Source organism: Nerophis lumbriciformis, linkage group LG18, assembly GCF_033978685.3.
Source record: "Nerophis lumbriciformis linkage group LG18, RoL_Nlum_v2.1, whole genome shotgun sequence".
NCBI classification, from domain to species: domain Eukaryota; kingdom Metazoa; phylum Chordata; class Actinopteri; order Syngnathiformes; family Syngnathidae; genus Nerophis; species Nerophis lumbriciformis.
The window spans coordinates 11525001-11552887 of NC_084565.2; the positions used below are offsets into that span (position 1 = coordinate 11525001).

Sequence of the window (27887 nt, forward strand, 5' to 3'; positions counted from 1 at the left end):
GATGACATGGCACCCCAAACCATCACCCAACCATGCAAATTTTGCATTTCCTTTGGAAATCGAGGTCCCAGAGTCTGGAGGAAGACAGGAGAGGCACAGGATCCACGTTGCCTGAAGTCTAGTGTAAAGTTTCCACCATCAGTGATGGTTTGGGGTGCCAAACATACATATATACATACACACACATATATATATATATATATATATATATATATATATATATATATATATATATATATATATATATATATATATACACACATATATATATATATATATATATATATATATATATATATATATATATATATACACACATATATATATATATACACACACACACATATACACACACACACACATATATATATATATATATATATATATATATATATATATATATATACATTGATGTATACATTATATAATTATATACATTATATAATTATATTATATATTATTTTGCCGTTTTTGTTTACATGTTAAAGGTGTTTTAATGAATATACATGCATGTTTAACACATATAGATTCCTTTCTTTCATGAAGACAAGAATATAAGTTGGTGTATTACCTGATTCTGATGACTTGCATTGATTGTAATCAGACAGTGGTGCTGATAACGTACACGTTTTCAAATGGAGGAGAAAAAAAGTTCCTCCTTTCTGTGTAATACCACATGAAAGTGGTTGGTTTTTGGCATCTTATTTGTCCAGCTTCCATATTCGTTTTTATACACTTTACAAGAAATACATTGGCGGCAAACTCCGTAGCTTGCTAGCTTGTTTGCGCTGGCTTTCGGAGACTCTTATTTTGAAAGCGCATGCGCGATGGAGCGGCACTTTTATTGTGAAGACAGGAACTGTGCAGTCAGTCTTTAGGCTTTTGGCGGGACGTACGGTTGAAATAAAAAAGGGTATTTTTTCCTTCACACTTTTGATTGATTGATTGGAACTTTTATTAGTAGATTGCACAGTACAGTATATATCCCGTACAATTGACCACTAAATGGTAACACCCCAATAAGTTTTTCAACTTGTTTAAGTCAGGTCATGTGACCCTCTGTTTGATTGGTCCAACGTCACCAGTGACTGCATCTGATTGGTGGAATGGAGTGAACGTCACCAGTGACTGCATCTGATTGGTGAAACGCAGGCACTATGAAGGTCTGTCTGGTAGACCAAAACAAACAAAGCGTGCATTAACAGATCGATAAAAATTAGTAGCGAGTAGCGAGCTGAATGTAGATAAAAGTAGCGGAGTAAAAGTAGCATTTCTTCTCTATAAATATACTCAAGTAAAAGTAAAAGTATGTTGCATTAAAACTACTCTTAGAAGTACAATTTATCCCAAAAGTTACTCAAGTAGATGTAACGGAGTAAATGTAGCGCGTTACTACCCACCTCTGCTTTTAACCCACATTTATGTGTCTTATGCTGATGGAGCAAGAAGTGCTCACATGACTCCTGAATGATTCAAACATGCCATCAATTAGTTGACTAATTCCACACTAATTGTCCACTGGGAAGACATCATTGAATTCACATAGTAGCACGCACAGCTTGTGGAGGTCACATGAAGATGGAAGGAGCACACGTGACCTTTCATCTCGCTTGCTCCACATCTCGGGCCGGGAATTCAAAAAGTGCAACCCATTTTTGGAATGCATTCCTTCAACGACGAACCTGGGTGGAGTCGTTACGCAACGTGCAAACTTTGGCTACATTTAGCAAGAAAAAATTGCGACAGCGCTAATTTTCATTTTCCCTACACTTTGAACACTGCGGCTGCAGCTCATTGATGTTTTCTTCTTTGCTGACGGTGACTATACAAACTAGAAACATTCCCGCAGAAATGTTGCTATCCGTGCCCTGGACCTCTGGAGTACTTTTAGGATGGTGGCGAGTGTCCGAATCTGTGAGTTTTAGGTGTAACCGTACAAAGTTAGCTAAAAAAGCTAACCTAAAATGTTAGCATGCTAACATTAGCATGGAAATATGAAAGGTTAGTATATTTCCAGGATGGCGCCAAGTATAAAAAATCTTGATTTTTATGTTGAAACACTTAACATTAGCAAAAAAACTAGCCAAAAATGTTAGCACACATGCATCGGCATACTAATATATATGTATGTATATATATATATATATATATATATATATATATATATATATATATATATATATATATATATATATATATATATATATATATATACACATATACATATATAGATATATGTATAGCTGTATGGTTATACATATACATTGATATATACATACATACATCTATACATATACATATACAGTATACATACATACATAAATATATAAATATATATATATATATATATATATATATATATATATATATATATATATATATATATATATATATATATATATATATATATATATGTGACGGCCATCTACTGGTCACACCTATCATAACACCATGTACCAAATAAAACATGTTCAAGGTCGGTAAGCACAACCGTAATGAATACGTACATTAGTCACACCGGGTAACAAGGCGCACTGTCCATTTTTGAGAACACAAAATGACTTTAAGTGTGCCTTATAGTCTGAGAAATATGACATTAGAAAAACATGAAACTAATAATTCATTATTATTATAAAATACCAATGTAATATTGCATAATTAACATGAACACATTATTATTACAGATTGTAGATGAATTTAATTTAATGCATGTTAGTATATTTGTTACACTATTAGATGATATTGAATACAATTTGTTGCAATTGCATACAGAACCTGAATTATTTTCTGTCAAAATGAAAAGAAAAAAAAATACTGACATATTATTTCCATATTATTTGGCGGGCCACATAAAAGATGTGGCGGGCCACGTAAAAGATATGGCGGGTCACATAAAAAGATGTGGCGGGCCACATAAAAGATGTGGCGGGCCAGATAAAAGATGTGGCGGGCCACGTAAAAGATATGGCGGGCCACATAAAAGATGTGGCAGGCCAGATAAAAGATGTAGCGGGCCACATAAAAGACATGGCGGGCTACATAAAAAGATGTGGCGGGCCACATAAAGATGTGGCGGGCAACATAAAGATGTGGCGGGCCAGGTAAAAGATGTGGCGGGCCAGATAAAAGATGTGTTGGGCCAGTTAAAAGATGTGGCGGGCCAGTTAAAAGATATGGCGGGCTACATAAAAAGATGTGGCGGGCCAGTTAAAAGATGTGGCGGGCCAGTTAAAAGATGTGGCGGGCCAGATAAAAGATGTGGCTGGCCACATAAAAGATGTGGCGGGCCAGATAAAAGATGTGGCGGGCCACAAAAAAGATGTGGCGGGCCAGTTAAAGATGTGGCGGGCCATTTAAAAAGATATGGCAGGCTACATAAAAAGATGTGGCGGGCCACATAAAAGATGTGGCGGGCCAGTTAAAAGATGTGGCGGGCCAGTTAAAAGATGTGGCGGGCCACATAAAAGATGTGGCGGGCCACATAAAAGATGTGGCGGGCCAGATAAAAGATGTGGTGGACCAGATGTGTCCCTCAGGCCTTGAGTTTGACACCTGTGCCTCTCCCTGTTCCATGCCTGGCCATGATAAATATGAAGTGGAAATTATTCATTCTAGATGTGGCGGGCCAGATAAAAGATGTGGCGGGCCAGATAAAAGATGTGGCGGACCACATAAAAGATGTGGCGGGCCACATTAAAGATGTGGCGGGCCACATAAAAGATGTGGCAGGCCAGTTAAAAGATGTGGTGGGCCACATAAAAGATGTGGCAGGCCAGTTAAAAGATGTGGCGGGACACGTAAAAAATGTGGCGGGCCACATAAAAGAGGTGGCGGGCCACATAAGATGTGGCGGGCCACGTAAAAGATGTGGCGGGCCAGTAAAAATATGTGGCGGGCCAGATAAAAGATGTGGCGGGCCACATAAATGTTGTGGCGGGCCACATAAAAAATGTGGTGGGCCACATAAAGATGTGGCGGGCCACATAAAGATGCGGCGGGCCAGATAAAAGATGTGGCGGGCCACATAAAAGATGTGGCGGGCCAGTTAAAGATGTGGCGGGCCATTTAAAAAGATATGGCAGGCTACATAAAAAGATGTGGCGGGCCACATAAAAGATGTGGCGGACCACATAAAAGATGTGGCGGGCCACATTAAAGATGTGGCGGGCCACATAAAAGATGCGGCGGGCCACATAAAAGATGCGGCGGGCCACATTAAAGATGTGGCGGGCCACATAAAGATGTGGTGGGCCACATAAAAGATGTGGCAGGCCAGTTAAAAGATGTGGCGGGACACGTAAAAAATGTGGCGGGCCACATAAAAGAGGTGGCGGGCCACATAAGATGTGGCGGGCCACATAAAAGATGTGGCGGGCCAGTAAAAATATGTGGCGGGCCAGATAAAAGATGTGGCGGGCCACATAAAAGTTGTGGCGGGCCACATAAAAAATGTGGTGGGCCACATAAAAGATGTGGCGGGCCACATAAAGATGCGGCGGGCCAGATAAAAGATGTGGCGGGCCAGATAAAAGACGTGGCGGGCCACATAAAAGATGTGGTGGGCCAGATGTTTCCCTCAGGCCTTGGGTTTGACATCTGTGCCTCTCCCTGTTGCATGCCTGGCCGTGATAAATATGAAGTGGCAATTATTCATTCTAGATGTGGCGGGCCAGATAAAAGAGGTGGCGGGTCAGATAAAAGATGTGGTGGACCACATAAAAGATGTGGCGGGCACGTAAAGATCTGGCGGGCCACATAAAAGATGTGTCGGGCCACATAAAAGATGTGGCGGGCCACATAAAAGATGTGGCGGGCCACATAAAAGATGTGGCGGGCCACATAAAAGATGTGGCCCGCGGGCCACAAAAAAGATGTGGCGGGCCACGTAAAAGATGCGGTGGGGCACGTAAAAGATGTGGCGGGCCACGTAAAAGATATGGCGGGCCAGTTAAAGATGTGGCGGGCTACATAAAAGATGTGGCGGGCCACGTAAAAGATGTGGCAGGCCACATAAAAGATGTGGCGGGCCACATAAAAGATGTGGCGGGCCACATAAAAGATGTGGCGGGTCAGATAAAAGATGTGGCGGGCCACATAAAAGATGTGACGGGCCACGTAAAAGACGTGTCGGGCCACATAAAAGATGTGGCGGGCCAGATAAAAGATGTGGCGGGCCACGTAAAAGACGTGGCGGGCCAGATAAAAGATGTGGCGGGCCACATAAAAGATGTGGCGGGCCACATAAAAGATGTGGCGGGCCAGTTAAAGATGTGGCGGGCCATTTAAAAAGATATGGCAGGCTACATAAAAAGATGTGGCGGGCCACATAAAAGATGTGGCGGGCCAGATAAAAGATGTGGCGGGCCACTTAAAAGATGTGACGGGCCACATAAAAGATGTGGCGGGCCAGATAAAAGATGTGGTGGACCAGATGTGTCCCTCAGGCCTTGAGTTTGACACCTGTGCCTCTCCCTGTTCCATGCCTGGCCATGATAAATATGAAGTGGAAATTATTCATTCTAGATGTGGCGGGCCAGATAAAAGATGTGGCGGGCCAGATAAAAGACGTGGCGGACCACATAAAAGATGTGGCGGGCCACATAAAAGATGCGGCGGGCCACATTAAAGATGTGGCGGGCCACGTAAAAGATGTGGCGGGCCACGTAAAGATGTGGTGGGCCACATAAAAGATGTGGCAGGCCAGTTAAAAGATGTGGCGGGCCACATAAAAGATGTGGCGGGACACGTAAAAAATGTGGCGGGCCACATAAAAGAGGTGGCGGGCCACATATGATGTGGCGGGCCACATAAAAGATGTGGCGGGCCACGTAAAAGATGTGGCAGGCCACATAAAAGATGTGGCAGGCCACATAAAAGATGTGGCGGGCCACATAAAAGATGTGGCGGGTCAGATAAAAGATGTGGCGGGCCACATAAAAGATGTGACGGGCCACATAAAAGACGTGTCGGGCCACGTAAAAGATGTGGCGGGCCAGGTAAAAGATGTGGCGGGCCACGTAAAAGATGTGGCGGGCCAGATAAAAGATGTGGCGGGCCACATAAAAGATGTGGCGGGCCACATAAAAGATGTGGCGGGCCACATAAAAGATGTGGCGGGCCAGTTAAAGATGTGGCGGGCCATTTAAAAAGATATGGCAGGCTACATAAAAAGATGTGGCGGGCCACATAAAAGATGTGGCGGGCCACATAAAAGATGTGGCGGGCCAGATAAAAGATGTGGCGGGCCACATAAAAGATGTGACGGGCCACATAAAAGATGTGGCGGGCCAGATAAAAGATGTGGTGGACCAGATGTGTCCCTCAGGCCTTGAGTTTGACACCTGTGCCTCTCCCTGTTCCATGCCTGGCCATGATAAATATGAAGTGGAAATTATTCATTCTAGATGTGGCGGGCCAGATAAAAGATGTGGCGGGCCAGATAAAAGACGTGGCGGACCACATAAAAGATGTGGCGGGCCACATAAAAGATGCGGCGGGCCACGTTAAAGATGTGGCGGGCCACATAAAAGATGTGGCGGGCCACATAAAGATGTGGTGGGCCACATAAAAGATGTGGCAGGCCAGTTAAAAGATGTGGCGGGCCACATAAAAGATGTGGCAGGACACGTAAAAAATGTGGCGGGCCACGTAAAAGAGGTGGCGGGCCACATATGATGTGGCGGGCCACATAAAAGATGTGGCGGGCCACATAAAAGATGTGGCGGGCCAGTAAAAATATGTGGCGGGCCACATAAAAGATGTGGCGGGCCACGTAAAAGTTGTGGCGGGCCACATAAAAAATGTGGTGGGCCACATAAAAGATGTGGCGGGCCACATAAAAGATGCAGCGGGCCACATAAAAGATGCAGCGGGCCAGATAAAAGATGTGGCGGGCCACATAAAAGATGTGGTGGGCCAGATGTGTCCCTCAGGCCTTGGGTTTGACATCTGTGCCTCTCCCTGTTGCATGCCTGGCCGTGATAAATATGAAGTGGCAATTATTCATTCTAGATGTGGCGGGCCAGATAAAAGAGGTGGCGGGTCAGATAAAAGATGTGGCGGACCACATAAAAGATGTGGCGGGCACGTAAAGATCTGGCAGGCCACATAAAAGATGTGTCGGGCCACGTAAAAGACGTGGCGGGCCACATAAAAGATGTGGCGGGCCAGTTAAAAGATGTGGCCCGCGGGCCACATAAAAGATGTGGCGGGCCAGATAAAAGATGTGGCGGGCCACATAAAAGATGCGGTGGGGCACGTAAAAGATGTGGCGGGCCACATAAAAGATATGGCGGGCCAGTTAAAGATGTGGCGGGCTACATAAAAGATGTAGCGGGCCACATAAACGATGTGGCGGGCCACATAAAAGATGTGGCGGGCCACATAAAAGATGTGGCGGGCCAGATAAAAGATGTGGCGGGTCAGATAAAAGATGTGGCGGGCCACATAAAAGATGTGACGGGCCACTTAAAAGACGTGTCGGGCCACATAAAAGATGTGGCGGGCCAGATAAAAGATGTGGCGGGCCAGATAAAAGATGTGGCGGGCCACATAAAAGATGTGGCGGGCCATATAAAAGATGTGGCGGGTCAGATAAAAGATGTGGCGGGCCACATAAAAGATGTGGCGGGCCAGTTAAAAGATGTGGCGGGCCACATAAAAGATGTGGCGGGCCAGTTAAAAGATGTGGCGGGCCAGATAAAAGATGTGGCGGGCCAGGTAAAACATGTGGCGGGCCAGATAAAAGATGTGGCGGGCCACGTAAAAGATGTGGCGGGCCACATAAAAGATGTGGCGGGCCACATAAAAGACGCGGCGGGCCAGGTAAAAGATGTGGCGGGCCACATAAAAGATGTGGTGGGCCACATAAAAGATGTGGTGGGCCAGATGTGTCCCTCAGGCCTTGGGTTTGACACCTGTGCCTCTCCTTGTTGCATGCCTGGCCGTGCTAAATATGAATTGGCAATTATGCATTCTAGATGTGGCGGGCCAGATAAAAGATGTGGCGGGCGACATAAAAGATGTGGCGGGCCACATAAAAGATGTGGCGGATCAGATAAAAGATGTGGCGGGCCACGTAAAAGATGTGGCGGGCCACATAAAAGATGTGGCGGGCCACATAAAAGATATGGCGGGCCAGATAAAAGATGTAGCGGGCTACATAAAAGATGTGGCGGGCCACATAAAAGATGTGGTGGGCCACATAAAAGATGAGGCGGGCCAGATAAAAGATGTGGCGGACCACATAAAAGATGTGGCGGGCCACATAAAAGATGTGGTGGGCCACATAAAAGATGTGGCGGCCCACATAAAAGATGTGGCGGCCACATAAAAGATGTGGCGGGCCAGATAAAAGACGTGGCGGGCCACATTAAAAATGTGGCGGGCCACATAAAAAATGTGGCGGGCCACGTAAAAGATGTGGCGGGCCACATAAAAGATGTGGCGGGCCAGATAAAAGATGTGGTGGGCCAGATGTGTCCCTCAGGCCTGTTGCATGCCTGGCCGTGCTAAATATGAAGTGGCAATTATTCATTCTACATTTAATATGTTCACAGCGTAAAATAAGTTTGCACGTGCAAAAGGAGGCCGTCCGCTCGCCATACCCTCGACGACATTTGATTATTTGCTAGCTACTTTGTTTCCCTCTCTCAGCGCCCGTGTGGAAGCTCTGCCAGTGCCAGTGGTAATTAGTGCTGACATGATGTTTGTTTGACCTCCGACCCTCACAAACCACATGCAATTATACACCCCTGGTCCGTGTGACCCCGGTCTCTGGAGGCCGGCATGAAAGTTTTGGCATGTTTCACAGTTCTCCCCAATGAAGGCATTAACCTATGATCTAAAGTGGCGAGCACTTCATTGGAGAGGGTGCAAAAAACACTGATTTCCACCAGGTGGGGGGGGGGGACTCTGGGCATTATAATGGTACTTCATGGCAAACACATTTGCATAATCAGCGGGTCAATTGAGGAGGAACATTGAGGGGCCACAGTAATGAAAGGGATGCAACATGTTCAGTGTAATGGACGTGACAGAATGCTGCACCCAGGATGACACCTTGCAGGAACATCGTTGCTGCCCTGCTAAGTGCTGCACATGTTAGAGAGCAACACGGTCAAACGATTAGGGAAGGAGCAGACTTCCAGCACAAACACGTCTGTAGCTCGGAAGAAGACTTTAATGCAGGGGTCCCCACACTTTGTGAATTGGGGGCCACATTGGGCTAAAGGAATGTGGCCGGCAGCTATGTGTGTGTATATATATATATATATATATATATATATATATATATATATATATATATATATATATATATATATATATATATATATATATATATATATATATATATATATATGTTCATTTGGAATTTGATGCAACATGTTTCAAAAAAGCTGGCACAAGTGGCAAAAAAGAGTAAAAAAGTTGAGGAATGCTCATCAAAATCTTATTTGGAACATCCCACAGATGAACAGGCTAATTGGTAACAGGTGGGTGCCATGATTGGGTAAAAAAACCAGCTTCCATGAAATGCTCAGTCATTCACAAACAAGGACGGGGCGAGGGTCACCACTTTGTCAACAAATGCCTGAGCAAATTGTTTAAGAACAACATTTCTCAAGCAGCTGTTGCAAGGAATTTAGGGATTTCACCATCTACGCTCCGTAATATCATCAAAAGGTTCAGAGAATCTGGAGAAATCACTAAACGTAAGCCATGATATTACGCACCTTGGATCCCTCAAGCGGTACTGCATCAAAAAGCCACATCAGTGTGTAAAGGATATCACCACATGGGCTCAGGGAAACTTCAGAAAACCACTGTCAGTAACTACAGTTGGTGGCTACATCTGTAAGTGCAAGTTAAAACTCTACTATGCAAAGCCAAAGCCATTTATCAACAACACCCAGAAACACAGCCGGCTTCACTGGGCCTGAGCTCATCTAAGATGGACTGATGCAAAGTGGAAAAGTGTTCTATGATCTGACGAGTCAACATTTTAAATTGTTTTTGGAAACTGTGAACGTCGTGTCCTCCGGACCAAAGAGGAAAAGAACAATCCGGATTGTTCTAGGGTGAAAGTGTAAAAGCCAGCATGTGTGATAGTATGGGGGTGTATTAGTGCCCAAGACATGGGTAACTTACACATCTGTGAAGGCACCATTAATGCTGAAAGGTACATACAGCTTTTGGAGCAACATATGTTGCCATCCAAGCAACGTTATCATGGACGCCCCTGCTTATTACAGCAAGACAATGCCAAGCCACGTGTTACAGCAGCGTGGCTTCATAGTAAAAAAGTGCAGGTACTAGACTGGCCTGCCTGTAGTCCAGACATTGAAAATGTGTGAAGGCTAAAATATGAGAAGGGAGACTGTTGAACAACTTAAGCTGTACATCAAGCAAGAATGGGAAAGAATTCCACTTCAAAAATGTGTCTCCTCAGTTCCCAAACCTTTACTGAGTGTTGTTAAAAGGAAAGGCCACGTAACACACTGGTCAAAATGCCTTTTTTGCAATGTGTTGCTGCCATTCAATTCTAACTTCATGATTATTTGCAAACAAATTATAAATACCATTAAGTATCTTGTCTTTGCAGTCTATTCAATTGAATATAAGTTGAAAAGGATTTGTTGTATTCTCTTTTTATTTACCATTTACACAACGTGACAACTTCACTGCTTTTGCACTCACAGGCATGCCATCATTGCACATACTGTACATACAGTGTTATTGCACATACTGTACATACAGTGTCTTTGCACATAGTGTACATACAGTGTCATTGCACATAGTGTACATACAGTGTCATTGCACATACTGTACATACAGTGTCTTTGCACATAGTGTACATACAGTGTCATTGCACATAGTGTACATACAGTGTCATTGCACATACTGTACACACAGTGTCATTGCACATAGTGTACACACAGTGTCATTGCACATAGTGTACACACAGTGTCATTGCACATACTGTACATACAGTGTCATTGCACATACTGTACACATAGTGTCATTGCACATAGTGTACATACAGTGTCATTGCACATGGTGTACATACAGTGTCATTGCACATACTGAACATACAGTGTTATTGCACATCCTGTACACACAGTGTCATTGCATATACTGTACATACAGTGTCATTGCACATACTGAACAAACAGTGTCATTGCATATAGTGTACACACAGTGTCATTGCACATAGTGTACATACAGTGTCATTGCACATACTGTACACACAGTGTCATTGCACATAGTGTACATACAGTGTCATTGCACATAGTGTACACACAGTGTCATTGCACATAGTGTACATACAGTGTCATTGCACATAGTGTACATACAGTGTCATTGCACATACTGTACATACAGTGTCATTGCACATAGTGTACATACAGTGTCGTTACACATAGTGTACATACAGTGTCATTGCACATACTGTACATACAGTGTCATTGCGCATACTGTACATACAGTGTCATTGCACATAGTGTACATACAGTGTCATTGCACATGGTGTACACACAGTGTTATTGCACATAGTGTACATACAGTGTCATTGCACATACTGAACATACAGTGTTATTGCACATCCTGTACACACAGTGTCATTGCACATACTGTACATACAGTGTCATTGCACATACTGAACAAACAGTGTCATTGCACATAGTGTACACACAGTGTCATTGCACATAGTGTACATACAGTGTCATTGCACATACTGTACACACAGTGTCATTGCACATAGTGTACATACAGTGTCATTGCACATATTGTACACACAGTGTCATTGCACATAGTGTACATACAGTGTCATTGCACATAGTGTACATACAGTGTCATTGCACATAGTGTACATAGTGTCATTACACATAGTGTACATACAGTGTCATTGCACATACTGTACATACAGTGTCATTGCACATAGTGTACATACAGTGTCATTGCGCATAGTGTACATACAGTGTCATTGCACATACTGTACATACAGTGTCTTTGCACATAGTGTACATACAGTGTCATTGCACATAGTGTACATACAGTGTCATTGCACATACTGAACAAACAGTGTCATTGCACATAGTGTACACACAGTGTCATTGCACATAGTGTACATACAGTGTCATTGCACATACTGTACACACAGTGTCATTGCACATAGTGTACATACAGTGTCATTGCACATATTGTACACACAGTGTCATTGCACATAGTGTACATACAGTGTCATTGCACATAGTGTACATACAGTGTCATTGCACATACTGTACATACAGTGTCATTGCACATAGTGTACATACAGTGTCATTACACATAGTGTACATACAGTGTCATTGCACATACTGTACATACAGTGTCATTGCGCATACTGTACATACAGTGGCATTGCACATAGTGTACATACAGTGTCATTGCACATGGTGTACACACAGTGTTATTGCACATAGTGTACATACAGTGTCATTGCACATACTGAACATACAGTGTTATTGCACATCCTGTACACACAGTGTCATTGCACATACTGTACATACAGTGTCATTGCACATACTGAACAAACAGTGTCATTGCACATAGTGTACACACAGTGTCATTGCACATAGTGTACATACAGTGTCATTGCACATACTGTACACACAGTGTCATTGCACATAGTGTACATACAGTGTCATTGTACATATTGTACACACAGTGTCATTGCACATAGTGTACATACAGTGTCATTGCACATAGTGTACATACAGTGTCATTGCACATAGTGTACATAGTGTCATTACACATAGTGTACATACTGTGTCATTGCACATACTGTACATACAGTGTCATTGCACATAGTGTACATACAGTGTCATTGCGCATAGTGTACATACAGTGTCATTGCACATACTGTACATACAGTGTCTTTGCACATAGTGTACATACAGTGTCATTGCACATAGTGTACATACAGTGTCATTGCACATACTGTACACAGTGTCATTGCACATAGTGTACACACAGTGTCATTGCACATAGTGTACACACAGTGTCATTGCACATACTGTACATACAGTGTCATTGCACATACTGTACATACAGTGTCATTGCACATACTGTACACATAGTGTCATTGCACATAGTGTACATACAGTGTCATTGCACATGGTGTACATACAGTGTCATTGCACATACTGAACATACAGTGTTATTGCACATCCTGTACACACAGTGTCATTGCATATACTGTACATACAGTGTCATTGCACATACTGAACAAACAGTGTCATTGCACATAGTGTACACACAGTGTCATTGCACATAGTGTACATACAGTGTCATTGCACATACTGTACACACAGTGTCATTGCACATAGTGTACATACAGTGTCATTGCACATAGTGTACACACAGTGTCATTGCACATAGTGTACATACAGTGTCATTGCACATAGTGTACATACAGTGTCATTGCACATACTGTACATACAGTGTCATTGCACATAGTGTACATACAGTGTCATTACACATAGTGTACATACAGTGTCATTGCACATACTGTACATACAGTGTCATTGCGCATACTGTACATACAGTGGCATTGCACATAGTGTACATACAGTGTCATTGCACATGGTGTACACACAGTGTTATTGCACATAGTGTACATACAGTGTCATTGCACATACTGAACATAGTGTTATTGCACATCCTGTACACACAGTGTCATTGCACATACTGTACATACAGTGTCATTGCACATACTGAACAAACAGTGTCATTGCACATAGTGTACACACAGTGTCATTGCACATAGTGTACATACAGTGTCATTGCACATACTGTACACACAGTGTCATTGCACATAGTGTACATACAGTGTCATTGCACATATTGTACACACAGTGTCATTGCACATAGTGTACATACAGTGTCATTGCACATAGTGTACATAGTGTCATTACACATAGTGTACATACAGTGTCATTGCACATACTGTACATACAGTGTCATTGCACATAGTGTACATACAGTGTCATTGCGCATACTGTACATACAGTGGCATTGCACATAGTGTGCATACAGTGTCATTGCACATAGTGTACACACAGTGTCATTGCACATAGTGTACACACAGTGTCATTGCACATGGTGTACACAGTGTTATTGCACATAGTGTACATACAGTGTTATTGCACATAGTGTACACACAGTGTTATTGCACATAGTGTACATACAGTGTTATTGCACATAGTGTACACACAGTGTTATTGCACATAGTGTACATACAGTGTCATTATGCATATATAGAGTGCACTCCCAGGCAGTCACATGAGCAGGAAGGTGCTTGTGGAGTGGAATGGCGTTTAGCTCACTTACCAGCCTGGTTGGTGGTGATGTTGACGGAGGCGTACTGGGGTGAGTACGGGCTCTGGTCCGACACCCCGTTGACAGCCTGCACCTCAAAGGTGTACTGGGTGTGGGCCAGCAGGTCGCTGATGTAGACCCGGGGCTCGGTCAGGCCCAGCTGGCGGGGCAGGAACTGAACGTTGTCCCCGCAGCGCGTGCAGCCTCCCCGCCCGCCGCCGCAGCTTTTGCAGATGATGTTGAAGACCACGTCCTCGCGGCCGCCCGAGTCCCGGGGAGACACCCAGTCCAGCATGACCGAGGTCTCGTTGACGCTGGAGATCACCGTCTGTGGAGCTGAGGGCACCGCTGGAAGACGGGAGACATACAAGTTCAAGTTCAAGTTCAAGTTATTCCCAGTCATGAAGAGTTGTGGGTCACATTCCCACTCAACAAGTGACAAGAATACTATCAGGAGCATGCAGAACACTTTCAGTCTTGATCAATCATCATGTTATCACCATGGAGACACTCATTTACTGCACATTCATGTTATCACTATAGAGACACTCATTTACTGCACATTCATGTTATCACTATGGAGACACTCATTTACTGCACATTCATGTTATCACCATGGAGACACTCATTTACTGCACATTCATGTTATCACTATGGAGACACTCATTTACTGCACATTCATGTTATCACCATGGAGACACTCATTCACTGCACATTCATGTTATCACCATGGAGACACTCATTTACTGCACATTCATGTTATCACCATGGAGACATTCATTTACTGCACATTCATGTTATCACCATGGAGACACTCATTTACTGCACATTCATGTTATCACCATGGAGACACTCATTTACTGCACATTCATGTTATCACCATGGAGACACTCATTTACTGCACATTCATGTTGTCTCGCTCCTGCCGAAGATGCTACCTCCACTTTTCCCTTTTTTCAATGGATTAATATTGGCCTGCGGATTAACGGTCACTAGGAGGACGGTTGATAAAAAATGTTTAGAAACATTTCCAGGAATTTCTCCCAATTGACGATGAATGGGCAAATACAAACCTCTCCATATCCCACATTTAAAAACCCATTTGAACCGTTTCAACACCTTCCACTCATCTTGGATAATCAAATCACCATTTTACAAATTTAAAAAATAATTTCCAGGAATGTCTGGTTTCCTAAAGCGCTATTTTCACCTGTTGTCCCAAATATTTCATAGTCCACATTTTCCAGCAAATTCCAACCATTCCACCATCAAATCATTCCTCTGGAAAGAAAAAAGTTCCTTTTTTTCGTAAAAATTCCCGGTTTTCCCGAAATTCCAAGAATTCAGAAATACAAATTCAAACTCTTATTACGTCAACTGATTGGAAAAATTCCAACACCAACCCATTCATATTATCTATGACATTTATTCATATTCATATTTTCCAAAAAATCTCCACAAATTCAAAAATTTCCAGGAAATTCCCATTCACATGAATGTACGTATTCATAGTTCTACAATGCCCCAAATTATCAAAATTGTGCGAAACTTTTTACCCGATTCAGACCTTTCAGCCATCCACACACACCTTTCAAGCATCCACACACACCTTTCAAGCATCCACACACACCTTTCAACCATCCACACACACGTTTCAAGCATCCACACACACCTTTCAACAATCCACACACACCTTTCAACCATCCACACACACTTTTCAACCATCCACACACACCTTTCAACCATCCACACACACCTTTCAACTATCCACACACACCTTTCAACCATCCACACACACCTTTCAACCATCCACACACACCTTTCAACCATCCACACACACCTTTCAACCATCTACACACACCTTTCAACCATCCAAACACACCTTTCAATCGTCCACACACACCTTTCAAATTCAAACTCTTATTACATCAACTGATTGGAAAAATTCCAACACCAACCCATTCATATTATCTATGACATTTATTCATATTCATATTTTCCAAAAAATCTCCACAAATTCAAAAATTTCCAGGAAATTCCCATTCACATGAATGTACGTATTCATAGTTCTACAATGCCCCAAATTATCAAAATTGTGCGAAACTTTTTACCCGATTCAGACCTTTCAGCCATCCACACACACCTTTCAAGCATCCACACACACCTTTCAAGCATCCACACACACCTTTCAACCATCCACACACACGTTTCAAGCATCCACACACACCTTTCAACAATCCACACACACCTTTCAACCATCCACACACACTTTTCAACCATCCACACACACCTTTCAACCATCCACACACACCTTTCAACTATCCACACACACCTTTCAAGCATCCACACACACCTTTCAAGCATCCACACACACCTTTCAACCATCCACACACACGTTTCAAGCATCCACACACACCTTTCAACAATCCACACACACCTTTCAACCATCCACACACACTTTTCAACCATCCACACACACCTTTCAACCATCCACACACACCTTTCAACTATCCACACACACCTTTCAACCATCCACACACACCTTTCAACCATCCACACACACCTTTCAACCATCCACACACACCTTTCAACCATCTACACACACCTTTCAACCATCCAAACACACCTTTCAATCGTCCACACACACCTTTCAACCATCCACACACACCTTTCAACCATCCACACACACCTTTCAAGCATCCAGACACACATTTCAAGCATCCACACACACCTTTCAAGCATCCACACACACCTTTCAAGCATCCACACACACCTTTCAACCATCCACACACACCTTTCAAGCATCCACACACACCTTTCAAGCATCCACACACACCTTTCAACCATCCACACACACCTTTCAACCATCCACACACACCTTTCAACCATCCACACACACATTTCAACCATCCACACACACACACACACACACCTTTCAACCATCCACACACACACCTTTCAACCATCCAGACACACTTTTCAACCATCCACACACCTTTCAACCATCCACACACCTTTCAAGCATCCACACACACCTTTCAACCATCCACACACACACACCTTTCAACCATCCACACACACCTTTCAAGCATCCACACACACCTTTCAAGCATCCACACACACCTTTCAAGCATCCACACACACATTTCAACCATCCAGACACACCTTTCAACCATCCACACACACCTTTCAACCATCCACACACACCTTTCAACCATCCACACACACCTTTCAACCATCCACACACACCTTTCAACCATCCACACACACCTTTCAACCATCCACACACACCTTTCAACCAACCACACACACATTTCAACCATCCACACACACCTTTCAACCATCCACACACACCTTTCAAGCATCCACACACACATTTCAACCATCCACACACACCTTTCAACCATCCACACACATCTTTCAACCATCCACACACACTCCTCTTCCAAGTTTTTACCTTTCAACCATCCACACACACTCCTCTTCCAAGATCTCGTAAGGCGAAACAGGTTTTCCCTTTCCCAAAATTCACGGTTTTCTCGGAATTTCCAGGAATTTTGAGTGAGCGCTACACTGAAAGACCAAGGCTTGGCGAGCGCTACACTGAAAGACCAAGACTTGGTGAGCGCTACACTGAAAGACCAAGTCTTGGTGAGCGCTACACTGAAAGACCTAGGCTCAGTGAGCGCTACACTGAAAGACTAAGACTTGGTGAGCGCTACACTGAAAGACCAAGGCTTGGTGAGCACTACACTGAAAGACCAAGGCTTGGTGAGCGCTACACTGAAAGACCAAGGCTTGGTGAGCGCTACACTGAAAGACCAAGACTTGGTGAGCACGACCACATCGCAGGCCGAATGAGAAAAAACAATAAACCGGGGAACTCCTCCCACAATTTCTGGACTCTCCATTGGATGGCTTGTGGTGAAAGCTGCTTTGTAAGGCAGCAATCAGGAGACCAGTGGCTCTGGAAGGACGCCCCTGCTTCTTGCTTGTCAAACAAAACTCCTCCTCAGCAGGACGGAGACGCTGAGGAGGAGTCATACTCCCCCTTCAGCTTGGGCGGGTGGCTGGGCTTTAATGGTGCCGGGTCGTGCTGTGCTGAAGACGAGTGACGTGACGCGGCGGCGCTCCGGTGGACGACAGCTGCTGGACTCCCACAGTCGGGCTTATGCAAATCTCCTTTGTTGTTGGAAGTCGTCCTTTCAGCCACGCAGAGAGCCACAGAAACACTAATGACACCAAAACCATGAAAGGGGCGGAGCTTTTTTTACCTCCCCTCTTCGCTTTTGTTTCACACCTGCGCTCCATCCTATCAAGCCTGGTGTCAGCTCCATCCTATCAAGACGTGTGTGAGAGTTCTCACACACGTGACTCACGAGTCTTGTGTCCGATTGAGTCCACTAGGACTAAGCTACGAAGACGCACCGCTTGATGCATTGTAGCAGCATTACAGCTACCATAGTCAGACATACTGTGCTTCAACATACAGAATTATTATGGTGTGTGTATAAGGACCCCAAAATGTCACTGATTAGGAGACATTATTTGTCTTTTTGTTTCACAATATTATGCAAATGTAACTTTTGTTACTGATTGGTACCTACTGATATTTGGGATCTGCATAAGTTCCCAAAATCGGCGCGCGTCCGCCATTGCAATCCGCACAGGAGACGATAAACTTATTTTTCTCCATGCTCTTGTTGTGGTGCATTCATCCTCTGCTGTTGCCATTTGTGTAAATGACGCTAGCAAGTACCCGAAAGCAAACAACACCAACACTTTGAAGTTTCATTGAGAATATAGAACATTACACAAAAATCTGTCAAAACGTTTTAATACGACTTTGTTAAGCTACGAAGACGCACCACTTGATGGATTGTCGGAGCATTACGACTACCATAATCAGACGTACTGTGCTTCCACATAGAGTATTATTATGGTGTGTGTATAGGGACCCCAACATGGCATCTATTAGCAGACATTATCTGGTGTTTTGTTTCGCAATATTATGCAAAACCAACTTTTTTTACCCATTGGTACCTGCTGATGAGTATTTGGGATCTGCATAAGTCCTGAAAATGTGCACGTGTCCACCTTTGTAGTCAATGAGCTCCTTCTTTTTCTCTATCCTCTTGTTATGTGACATTCATCCTCCGCTGTTGCCATTTCTAATATAAAGTAGCGTACAGTTCTAACTTATATCTGTCAGTAGACTCGCTTAAAACTACCGGTACAAAAAAATAAGACCCGCACCCAAAACGGTGCATCCTGAAGAGAGGGTCAGAAAGCGACTTGAAGATGGTCAGTAGAACATCATCTTTCGAGCAAAGAACAGTACTTACTGGTGCAGGGCATCTGGAAGGGGTCCGAGTCGGTGCGGTAGTAGCCGTTGCGGCAGACGCAGTTGATGGCGCCCTCGCTGGTCGTGCGGCTGTTGATGGGACACTGGGCGCAGGACTGGTCTCCCTGGGTCGGCTTGAAGAAGCCCGAGGCGCACGCTGGAAGATAAAGTGTGAAATCCTCATTTAGTGGATGCTCATAAAGGACCCTAAGGTGAAACACTACGAGGAAATACATTCTACTTTCTTCCTACGCTTTGAACCCTGCGGCGTATAAAACACATCATTCTGGTTGTGCTTACCAACCTAAGCAATTTTATTTGGTATATGGCTTCCCGGTAAGGTCTATTCAGGTGTACTGGAGAGGAGGCTACGCCGGATAGTCGAACCTTGGATTCAGGAGGAACAGTGTGGTTTTCGTCCTGGTCGTGGAACTGTGGACCAGCTCTATACTCTCGGCAGGGTCCTTGAGGGTGCATGGGAGTTTGCTCAACCAGTCTACATGTGCTTTGTGGACTTGGAGAAGGCATTCGACCGTGTCCCTCGGGAAGTCCTGTGGGGAGTGCTCAGAGAGTATGGGGTATCGGACTGTCTTATTGTGGCGGTTCGCTCTCTGTATAATCAGTGTCAGAGCTTGGTCCGCATTGCCGGCAGTAAGTCCGACTCGTTTCCAGTGAGGGTTGGACTCCGCCAAGGCTGCCCTTTGTCACCGATTCTGTTCATAACCTTTATGGACAGAATTTCTAGGCGCAGTCAAGGCGTTAAGGGGATCCGGTTTGGTGGCTGCAGGATTAGGTCTCTGCTTTTTGCAGATGATGTGGTCCTGATGGCTTCATCTGGCCAGGATCTTCAGCTCTCACTGGATCGGTTCGCAGCCGAGTGTGAAGCGACTGGGATGGGAATCAGCACCTCCAAATCCGAGTTTATGGTTCTCGCCCGGAAAAAGGTGGAGTGCCATCTCCGGGTTGGGGAGGAGATCTTGCCCCAAGTGGAGGAGTTCAAGTACCTCGGAGTCTTGTTCACGAGTGAGGGAAGAGTGGATCGTGAGATCGACAGGCGGATCGGTGCGGCGTCTTCAGTAATGCGGACGCTGTATCGATCCGTTGTGGTGAAGAAGGAGCTGAGCCGGAAGGCAAAGCTCTCGATTTACCGGTCGATCTGCGTTCCCATCCTCACCTATGGTCATGAGCTTTGGGTTATGACCGAAAAGACAAGATCAAGGGTACAAGCGGCCGAAATGAGTTTCCTCCGCCGGGTGGCGGGGCTCTCCCTTAGAGATAGGGTGAGAAGCTCTGTCATCCGGGGGGAGCTCAAAGTAAAGCCGCTGCTCCTCCACATGGAGAGGAGCCAGATGAGGTGGTTCGGGCATCTGGTCAGGATGCCACCCAAACGCCTCCCTCGGGAGGTGTTTCGGGCACGTCCGACCGGTAGGAGGCCACGGGGAAGACCCAGGACACGTTGGGAAGACTATGTCTCCCGGCTGGCCTGGGAACGCCTCGAACTCCACCGGGAGGAGCTGGACGAAGTGGCTGGGGAGAGGGAAGTCTGGGCTTCCCTGCTTAGGCTGCTGCCCCCACGACCCGACCTCGGATAAGCGGAAGAAGATGGATGGTGTAATGATAAGTGTGACCAGTACATGGCAGTCACACATAAGAGATACGTGTGGACTGGAGGTCCAATAAATGATGCTAGCAAGTACCCGTAAGCAAGCAACACCAAAACTTTGATGTTTCTTTGAGAATATAGAACATTACACAAAAATGTGTCAAAACGTTTTAGTACGATTTTGGTAAGCTACAAAGACGCACCGCTTGATGGCTACCATAGTCAGACGTACTGTGCTTCAACATACAGTATTATTATGGTGTGTGTATAAGGACCCCAACATGGCACCTATTAGGAGACATTATCTGGTGTTTTGTTTGGCAATATTATGCAAAACCAACTTTTCTTACCTATTGGTACCTGCTGATGTGTATTTGGGATCTGCATAAGTCTCCAAAATTTGCACGCGTCCACCATTGTCGTCAATGGCGGCATTCATCCTCCTAATACAAAGTAGTGTACAGTTCTAACTTATATTTGTCAGTAGACTCGCTATGGTAGCGCTTAAAACTACCGGTACAACAACGATGACGGGGAGAAGATGCTGTCGAAGTGGAGGCACGTATAGGCAGGACGGCGCATCCTGAAGCAAAGGTCAGAAATTGTCTGTAAAATATAATCTATGCAACATTTTGAGCAAAGAACCACCATTACATGTTATGTAGACCACAAGGAAGTCTTTTACATGTAGAAAATAAATCATATGATCCTTTTGTTGCACCTTATATTTTGGTGCGCCCTATGGTGGGAAAAAAGACGGCACTAAGAAGTACATTGCAGCAACATAACCAATGTTGTAATAGCACCAAGGAGCAAACTGCTCAGTCAGCAGAAAGAAAGCTCCAGGAGATGGAAGGCGGAGACTCTTGACACTTCTAACGACTCACCCGTGTCAACAAGTGATGCACACAGCGAGCGACACAAAGCAGCCATGTGATGCAGCTCTCAGCCCCGACGTTGAATAATTCACCACCTGTGCTCGTCCAACATACATCTGGTGTGGCTCGCTTTCTGCTGAGAGCCTTTTGAACACAGCACCGCCATCTCAACCTGAGGCTTTTCTCCCGTGCTTTGTCAGGAGTAAGGATGTGTATCGTTACGATATCATCAGTACTATACCTTTATCGATATTCTTTATCGATATTCTTTATCGGTACTCTTATCGGGACTATATGTCATTTGTGGAAATAAAAATGTGGGGGGGGGGGGGAAGCATTTTAGTTAGCATTAATATTAGCACAAATGAAAGCATAACACCTCCAACATGATGTAGTGTAACATCTCAGAGCAGGGACGGTTTTTTTATCAACACCATCCATCCATCTTCTTCCGCTTATCCGAGGTCGGGTCGCGGGGGAAGCAGCCTAAGCAGGGAAGCCCAGACTTCCCTCTCCCCAGCCACTTCGTCCAGCTCCTCCCGGGAGATACCGAGGCGTTCCCAGGCCAGCCGGGAGACATAGTCTTCCCAACGTGTCCTGGGTCTTCCCCGTGGCCTCCTACCGGTCGGACGTGCCCTAAACACCTCCCGAGGGAGGCGATCGGGTGGCATCCTGACCAGATGCCCGAACCACCTCATCTGGCTCCTCTCGATGTGGAGGAGCAGCGGCTTTACTTTGAGCTCCTCCCGGATGACAGAGCTTCTCACCCTATCTCTAAGGGAGAGCCCTGCCACCCGGCGGAGGAAACTCATTTCGGCCGCTTGTACCCGTGATCTTGTCCTTTCGGTCATAACCCAAAGCTCATGACCATAGGTGAGGATGGGAACGTAGATCGACCGGTAAATTGAGAGCTTTGCCTTCTGGCTCAGCTCCTTCTTCACCACAACGGATCGATACAGCGTCCGCATTACTGAAGACGCCGCACCGATCTGCCTGTCGATCTCACGATCCACTCTTCCCTCACTCGTGAACAAGACTCCGAGGTACTTGAACTCCTCCACTTGGGGCAGGGTCTCCTCTCCAACCCGGAGATGGCACTCCACCCTTTTCCGGGCGAGAACCATGGACTCGGACTTGGAGGTGCTGATTCTCATCCCAGTCGCTTCACACTCGGCTGCGAACCGATCCAGTGAGAGCTGAAGATCCTGGCCAGATGACGCCATTAGGACCACATCATCTGCAAAAAGCAGAGAGCTAATCCTGCAGCCACCAAACTGGATCCCCTCAACGCCTTGACTGCGCCTAGAAATTCTGTCCATAAAAGTTATGAACAGAATCGGTGACAAAGGGCAGCCTTGGCGGAGTCCAACCCTCACTGGAAACGTGTCCGACTTACTGCCGGCAATGCGGACCAAGCTCTGGCACTGATCATTCAGGGAGCGGACTGCCACAATCAGACAGTCCGAAACCCCATACTCTCTGAGCACTCCCCACAGGACTTCCCGAGGGACACGGTCGAATGCCTTCTCCAAGTCCACAAAGCACATGTAGACTGGTTGGGCAAACTCCCATGCACCCTCAAGGACCCTGCCGAGAGTATAGAGCTGGTCCACAGTTCCACGACCAGGACGAAAACCACACTGTTCCTCCTGAATCCGAGGTTCGACTATCCGGCGTAGCCTCCTCTCCAGTACACCTGAATAGACCTTACCGGGAAGGCTGAGGAGTGTGATCCCACGATAGTTAGAACACACCCTCCGGTTCCCCTTCTTAAAGAGAGGAACCACCACCCCGGTCTGCCAATCCAGAGGTACCGCCCCCGATGTCCACGCGATGCTGCAGAGCACACATTTTTTTAAGTCTTAAAGAAGTCAACTTTGTGTGCAGTGAAAGGTTTTTATGTCATCGTCTTGTCAACATAACGCAGATCTATCACTGAGTTTCTATTCATTACAATTACACTGAGCTGGATATGATGTTTATATATGGCATTCATTTGACATGATGGATCATATCAATCAACACAATTCATGTGGATCAGTGGATCACTACGAGGACGCTTGATAAAACACGGCCGGGACTCGTCGTGAGTAAAGTGCGACACACTTTGAGGGACTTTTCAAGCGAAAATATTGTCAACCTTTTTTGTGGTGTTGCTTCCTTATTTGTCATTATTCAAAGCTGATTATAATGTGTAGCAGTGACAGCTGAACTGAATGTGACAACGTGTCATAATTATATCGGTCAGCTGGAACAAAAACACCGATAGCAGTATCTTTAGTCCGGAACCTTCACCAAACTAATTAGGAACCCATACCAAAAAGAAATACCAGTACTATTTTTTGGAACAGGAGCTAATTTGAGATCACAACAGTTAATTGCTTCCCCGACCTAATTAGGAACCGGTGCCAAAAAATACCGGTACTCGGTATACTCCCCTAACCATGGCTAAAAATGCCGATTTTTTGGACCGGGCGCTAATTCGAGATCAAAGCAGTTATTTTCTTCGAGACCATGAAGTGTGACATAAATACGTTGGTCAGCTGGGACAAAAAATACTGATAGTAGTATCAATCGTCCAGAATCTTCACCGACTTAATTAGGAACTGGTACCAAAAAATACCGGTACTCAGTATACTCCCCTAACCACGGCTAAAAATAAACAAATTTGGGACCGGGCGCTAATTTGAGATCACGGCAGTTAATTGCTTCACCGACCTAATTAGGAACTGATACCAAAAAAATACAGATACTTGGTATACTCTCCTAACCACAGTTAAACATGCCACTTTTTTGAACCGAGGGCTAATTCGAGATCACAACATTTATTTTCTTGGAGACCATGCAGTGTGACATAATTACGTTGGTCAGCTGGAACAAAAAATACTGATAGCAGTATCAATTGTCCAGAATCTTCAACGATCTAATTAGGAACCGGTGCCAAAAAATACCAGTACTCGGTACACTCCCCTAACCATGGCTAAAAATGCAGATTTTTTGGACCGGGCGCTAATTCGAGATCAAAGCAGTTATTTTCTTCGAGACCATGCAGTGTGTCATAATTATATTGGTCAGCTGGAACAAAAAATACTGATAGCAGTATCTTTATTTCAGAATCTTCACCGACTTAATTAGGAACTGGTACCAAAAAAATACCGGTACTCGGTATACTCCCCTAACCACGGCTAAAAATTTAAAAAAATTTGACCGGGCACTAGTTTGAGATCACGGCAGTTAATTGCTTCACCGACCTAATTAGGAACTGATACCAAAATAAATACAGATACTTGGTATACTCTCCTAACCACAGTTAAAAATGCCACTTTTTTGAACCGAGGGCTAATTCGAGATCACAACAGTTATTTTCTTGGAGACCATGCAGTGTGACATAATTATGTTGGTCAGCTGGGACAAAAAATACTGATAGCTGTATCTTTAGTCCAGAATCTTCAAAGACCTAATTAGGAACCGGTACCAAAAAATACCGGTACTCAGTATACTCCCCTAACCACAGCTAAAAAATGGCAATTTTTTGGAACGGCCGCTAATTTGAGATCACGGCAGTTAATTGCTTCCCTGACCTAATTAGGAACCGGTGCCAAAAAATACCGGTACTTGGTATACTCCCCTAACCACAGCTAAAAATGGAATTTTTTGGAACGGGTGCTAATTTGAGATCATGGCAGTTAATTGCTTCACCGACCTAATTAGGAACAGATACCAAAAAAATACAGATACTTGGTAAACTCTCCTAACCACAGTTAAACATGCCACTTTTTTGAACCGAGGGCTAATTCGAGATCACGACAGTTATTTTCTTGGAGACCATGCAGTGTGACATAATTACGTTGGTCAGCTGGAACAAAAAATACTGATAGCAGTATCTTTATTTCAGAATCTTCACCGACTTAATTAGGAACTGGTACCAAAAAATACCAGTACTCGGTATACTCCCCTAACCACAACTAAAAATAAACAATTTTTGGACCGGGCACTAATTTGAGATCACGGCAGTTAATTGCTTCACCGACCTAATTAGGAACTGATACCAAAAAAAATACAGATACTTGGTATACTCTCCTAACCACAGTTAAAAATGCCACTTTTTTGAACCGAGGGCTAATTCGAGATCACAGCAGTTATTTTCTTGGAGACCATGCAGTGTGACATAATTACGTTGGTCAGCTGGGACAAAAAATACTGATAGCAGTATCAATTGTCCAGAATCTTCAACGACCTAATTAGGAACCGGTACCAAAAAATACCGGTACTCAGTATACTCCCCTAACCACAGCTAAAAAATGGCAATTTTTTGGAACGGCCGCTAATTTGAGATCACGGCAGTTAATTGCTTCCCTGACCTAATTAGGAACCGGTGCCAAAAAATACCGGTACTCGGTATACTCCCCTAACCACAGCTAAAAATTGAATTTTTTTGGAACAGGTGCTAATTTGAGATCATGACAGTTAATTGCTTCACTGACCTAATTAGGAACAGATACCAAAAAAATACAGATACTTGGTATACTCTCCTAACCACAGTTAAAAATGCCACTTTTTTGAACCGAGGGCTAATTCAAGATCACGACAGTTATTTTCTTCGAGACCATGCAGTGTGACATAATTACGTTGGTCAGCTGGAACAAAAAATACCGATAGTAGTATCAATTGTCTAAACTCTGGTTCCAAAAAATACCAGTACACGGTATACTCCCCAAATGGCAATTTTTTGGAACGGGCGCTAATTTGAGATCACAGCAGTTAATTGCTTCCCCGACCTAATTAGGAACCGCTGCCAAAAAATAGCGGTACTTGGTATACATCCCTAGTCATGAGTGAGAGTCATCATCTGTCAACTGTTTGGAATCTTTGTAGCTCAGGTCCTGAGAGCACATGATACAACTGATAAAAGTCTTTATGGACTGTTTGCATGCTGCTTAGTCACGGATTTATATCTGGCCGTTGGCTTCAGTTCTCCCAACACGTGATGTCAGTCCAGCGTGAAGTCCTCTTGGCATGTCACCACTACTTAGCAGCTTGACATCTTTTCCTTCCGCCATGATTGATGGGGCGGCCATTATCGGCTGGGAGTGAAACGTGAGGCGTGAACGTTCAAAGTCAACCGGCGGGGGAATTGGGATCCAACCTCGTAGGCTCTGTACAAGCGTTATGGACGTCCAAATGGAGGCGGCATAAAGACGTGTTGACGGGAAGAGTGGGGCGAGGGTCATACTTCAGGACGGGTTGATGGATGTGGTGCAACAGTGACTATCCAACAATGACTGCAGAGTCTGCACGGGAGGGTCCATGGTGAACTGGGAGGGTCCATGGTGGACTGGGAGGGTCCATGGTGGACTGGGAGGGTCCATGGTGGGCTGGAAGGCTCCATGGTGGACTGGAAGGGTCCATGGTGGACTGGAAGGGTCCATGGTGGACTGGAAGGGTCCATGGTGGACTGAGAGGGTCCATGGCGAACTGGAAGGGTGAGCACCAATAAAACTCCATGGCTCCTGGCGACCACGGGGACTGGATTGAAATATTGTCGAGAGCTGCTTGGCACGCTGCCCAGGGATGAATAGATCCCAGCAGGCATGAAATCATTCAAGAAACAACTTTTCTGAATGTCTTCTCTATTTATTTTCTCATATATTCATTTCTTCTCATTGACTCATAACTGTTCATAACTTTTATGGACAGAATTTCT

At 44.7% G+C, this 27887-nt stretch overlaps 1 protein-coding gene across 4 annotated transcripts in view; it reads right to left on the bottom strand.

Annotated features, from left to right (window-relative positions):
* Positions 1-27887, bottom strand: part of ephb2b (eph receptor B2b) — a 368312-nt gene that overhangs the window by 70219 nt on the left and 270206 nt on the right. For all 4 annotated transcript variants that reach the window (XM_061977650.2, XM_061977648.2, XM_061977651.2 and 1 more), the window contains exons 4-5: positions 19704-19859; positions 14371-14706 (exon numbers count right to left, since the gene is read on the bottom strand). In XM_061977650.2, the coding sequence (XP_061833634.1) occupies positions 14371-14706; positions 19704-19859 (492 nt within the window). The remainder of the gene's footprint in view (positions 1-14370; positions 14707-19703; positions 19860-27887) is intronic.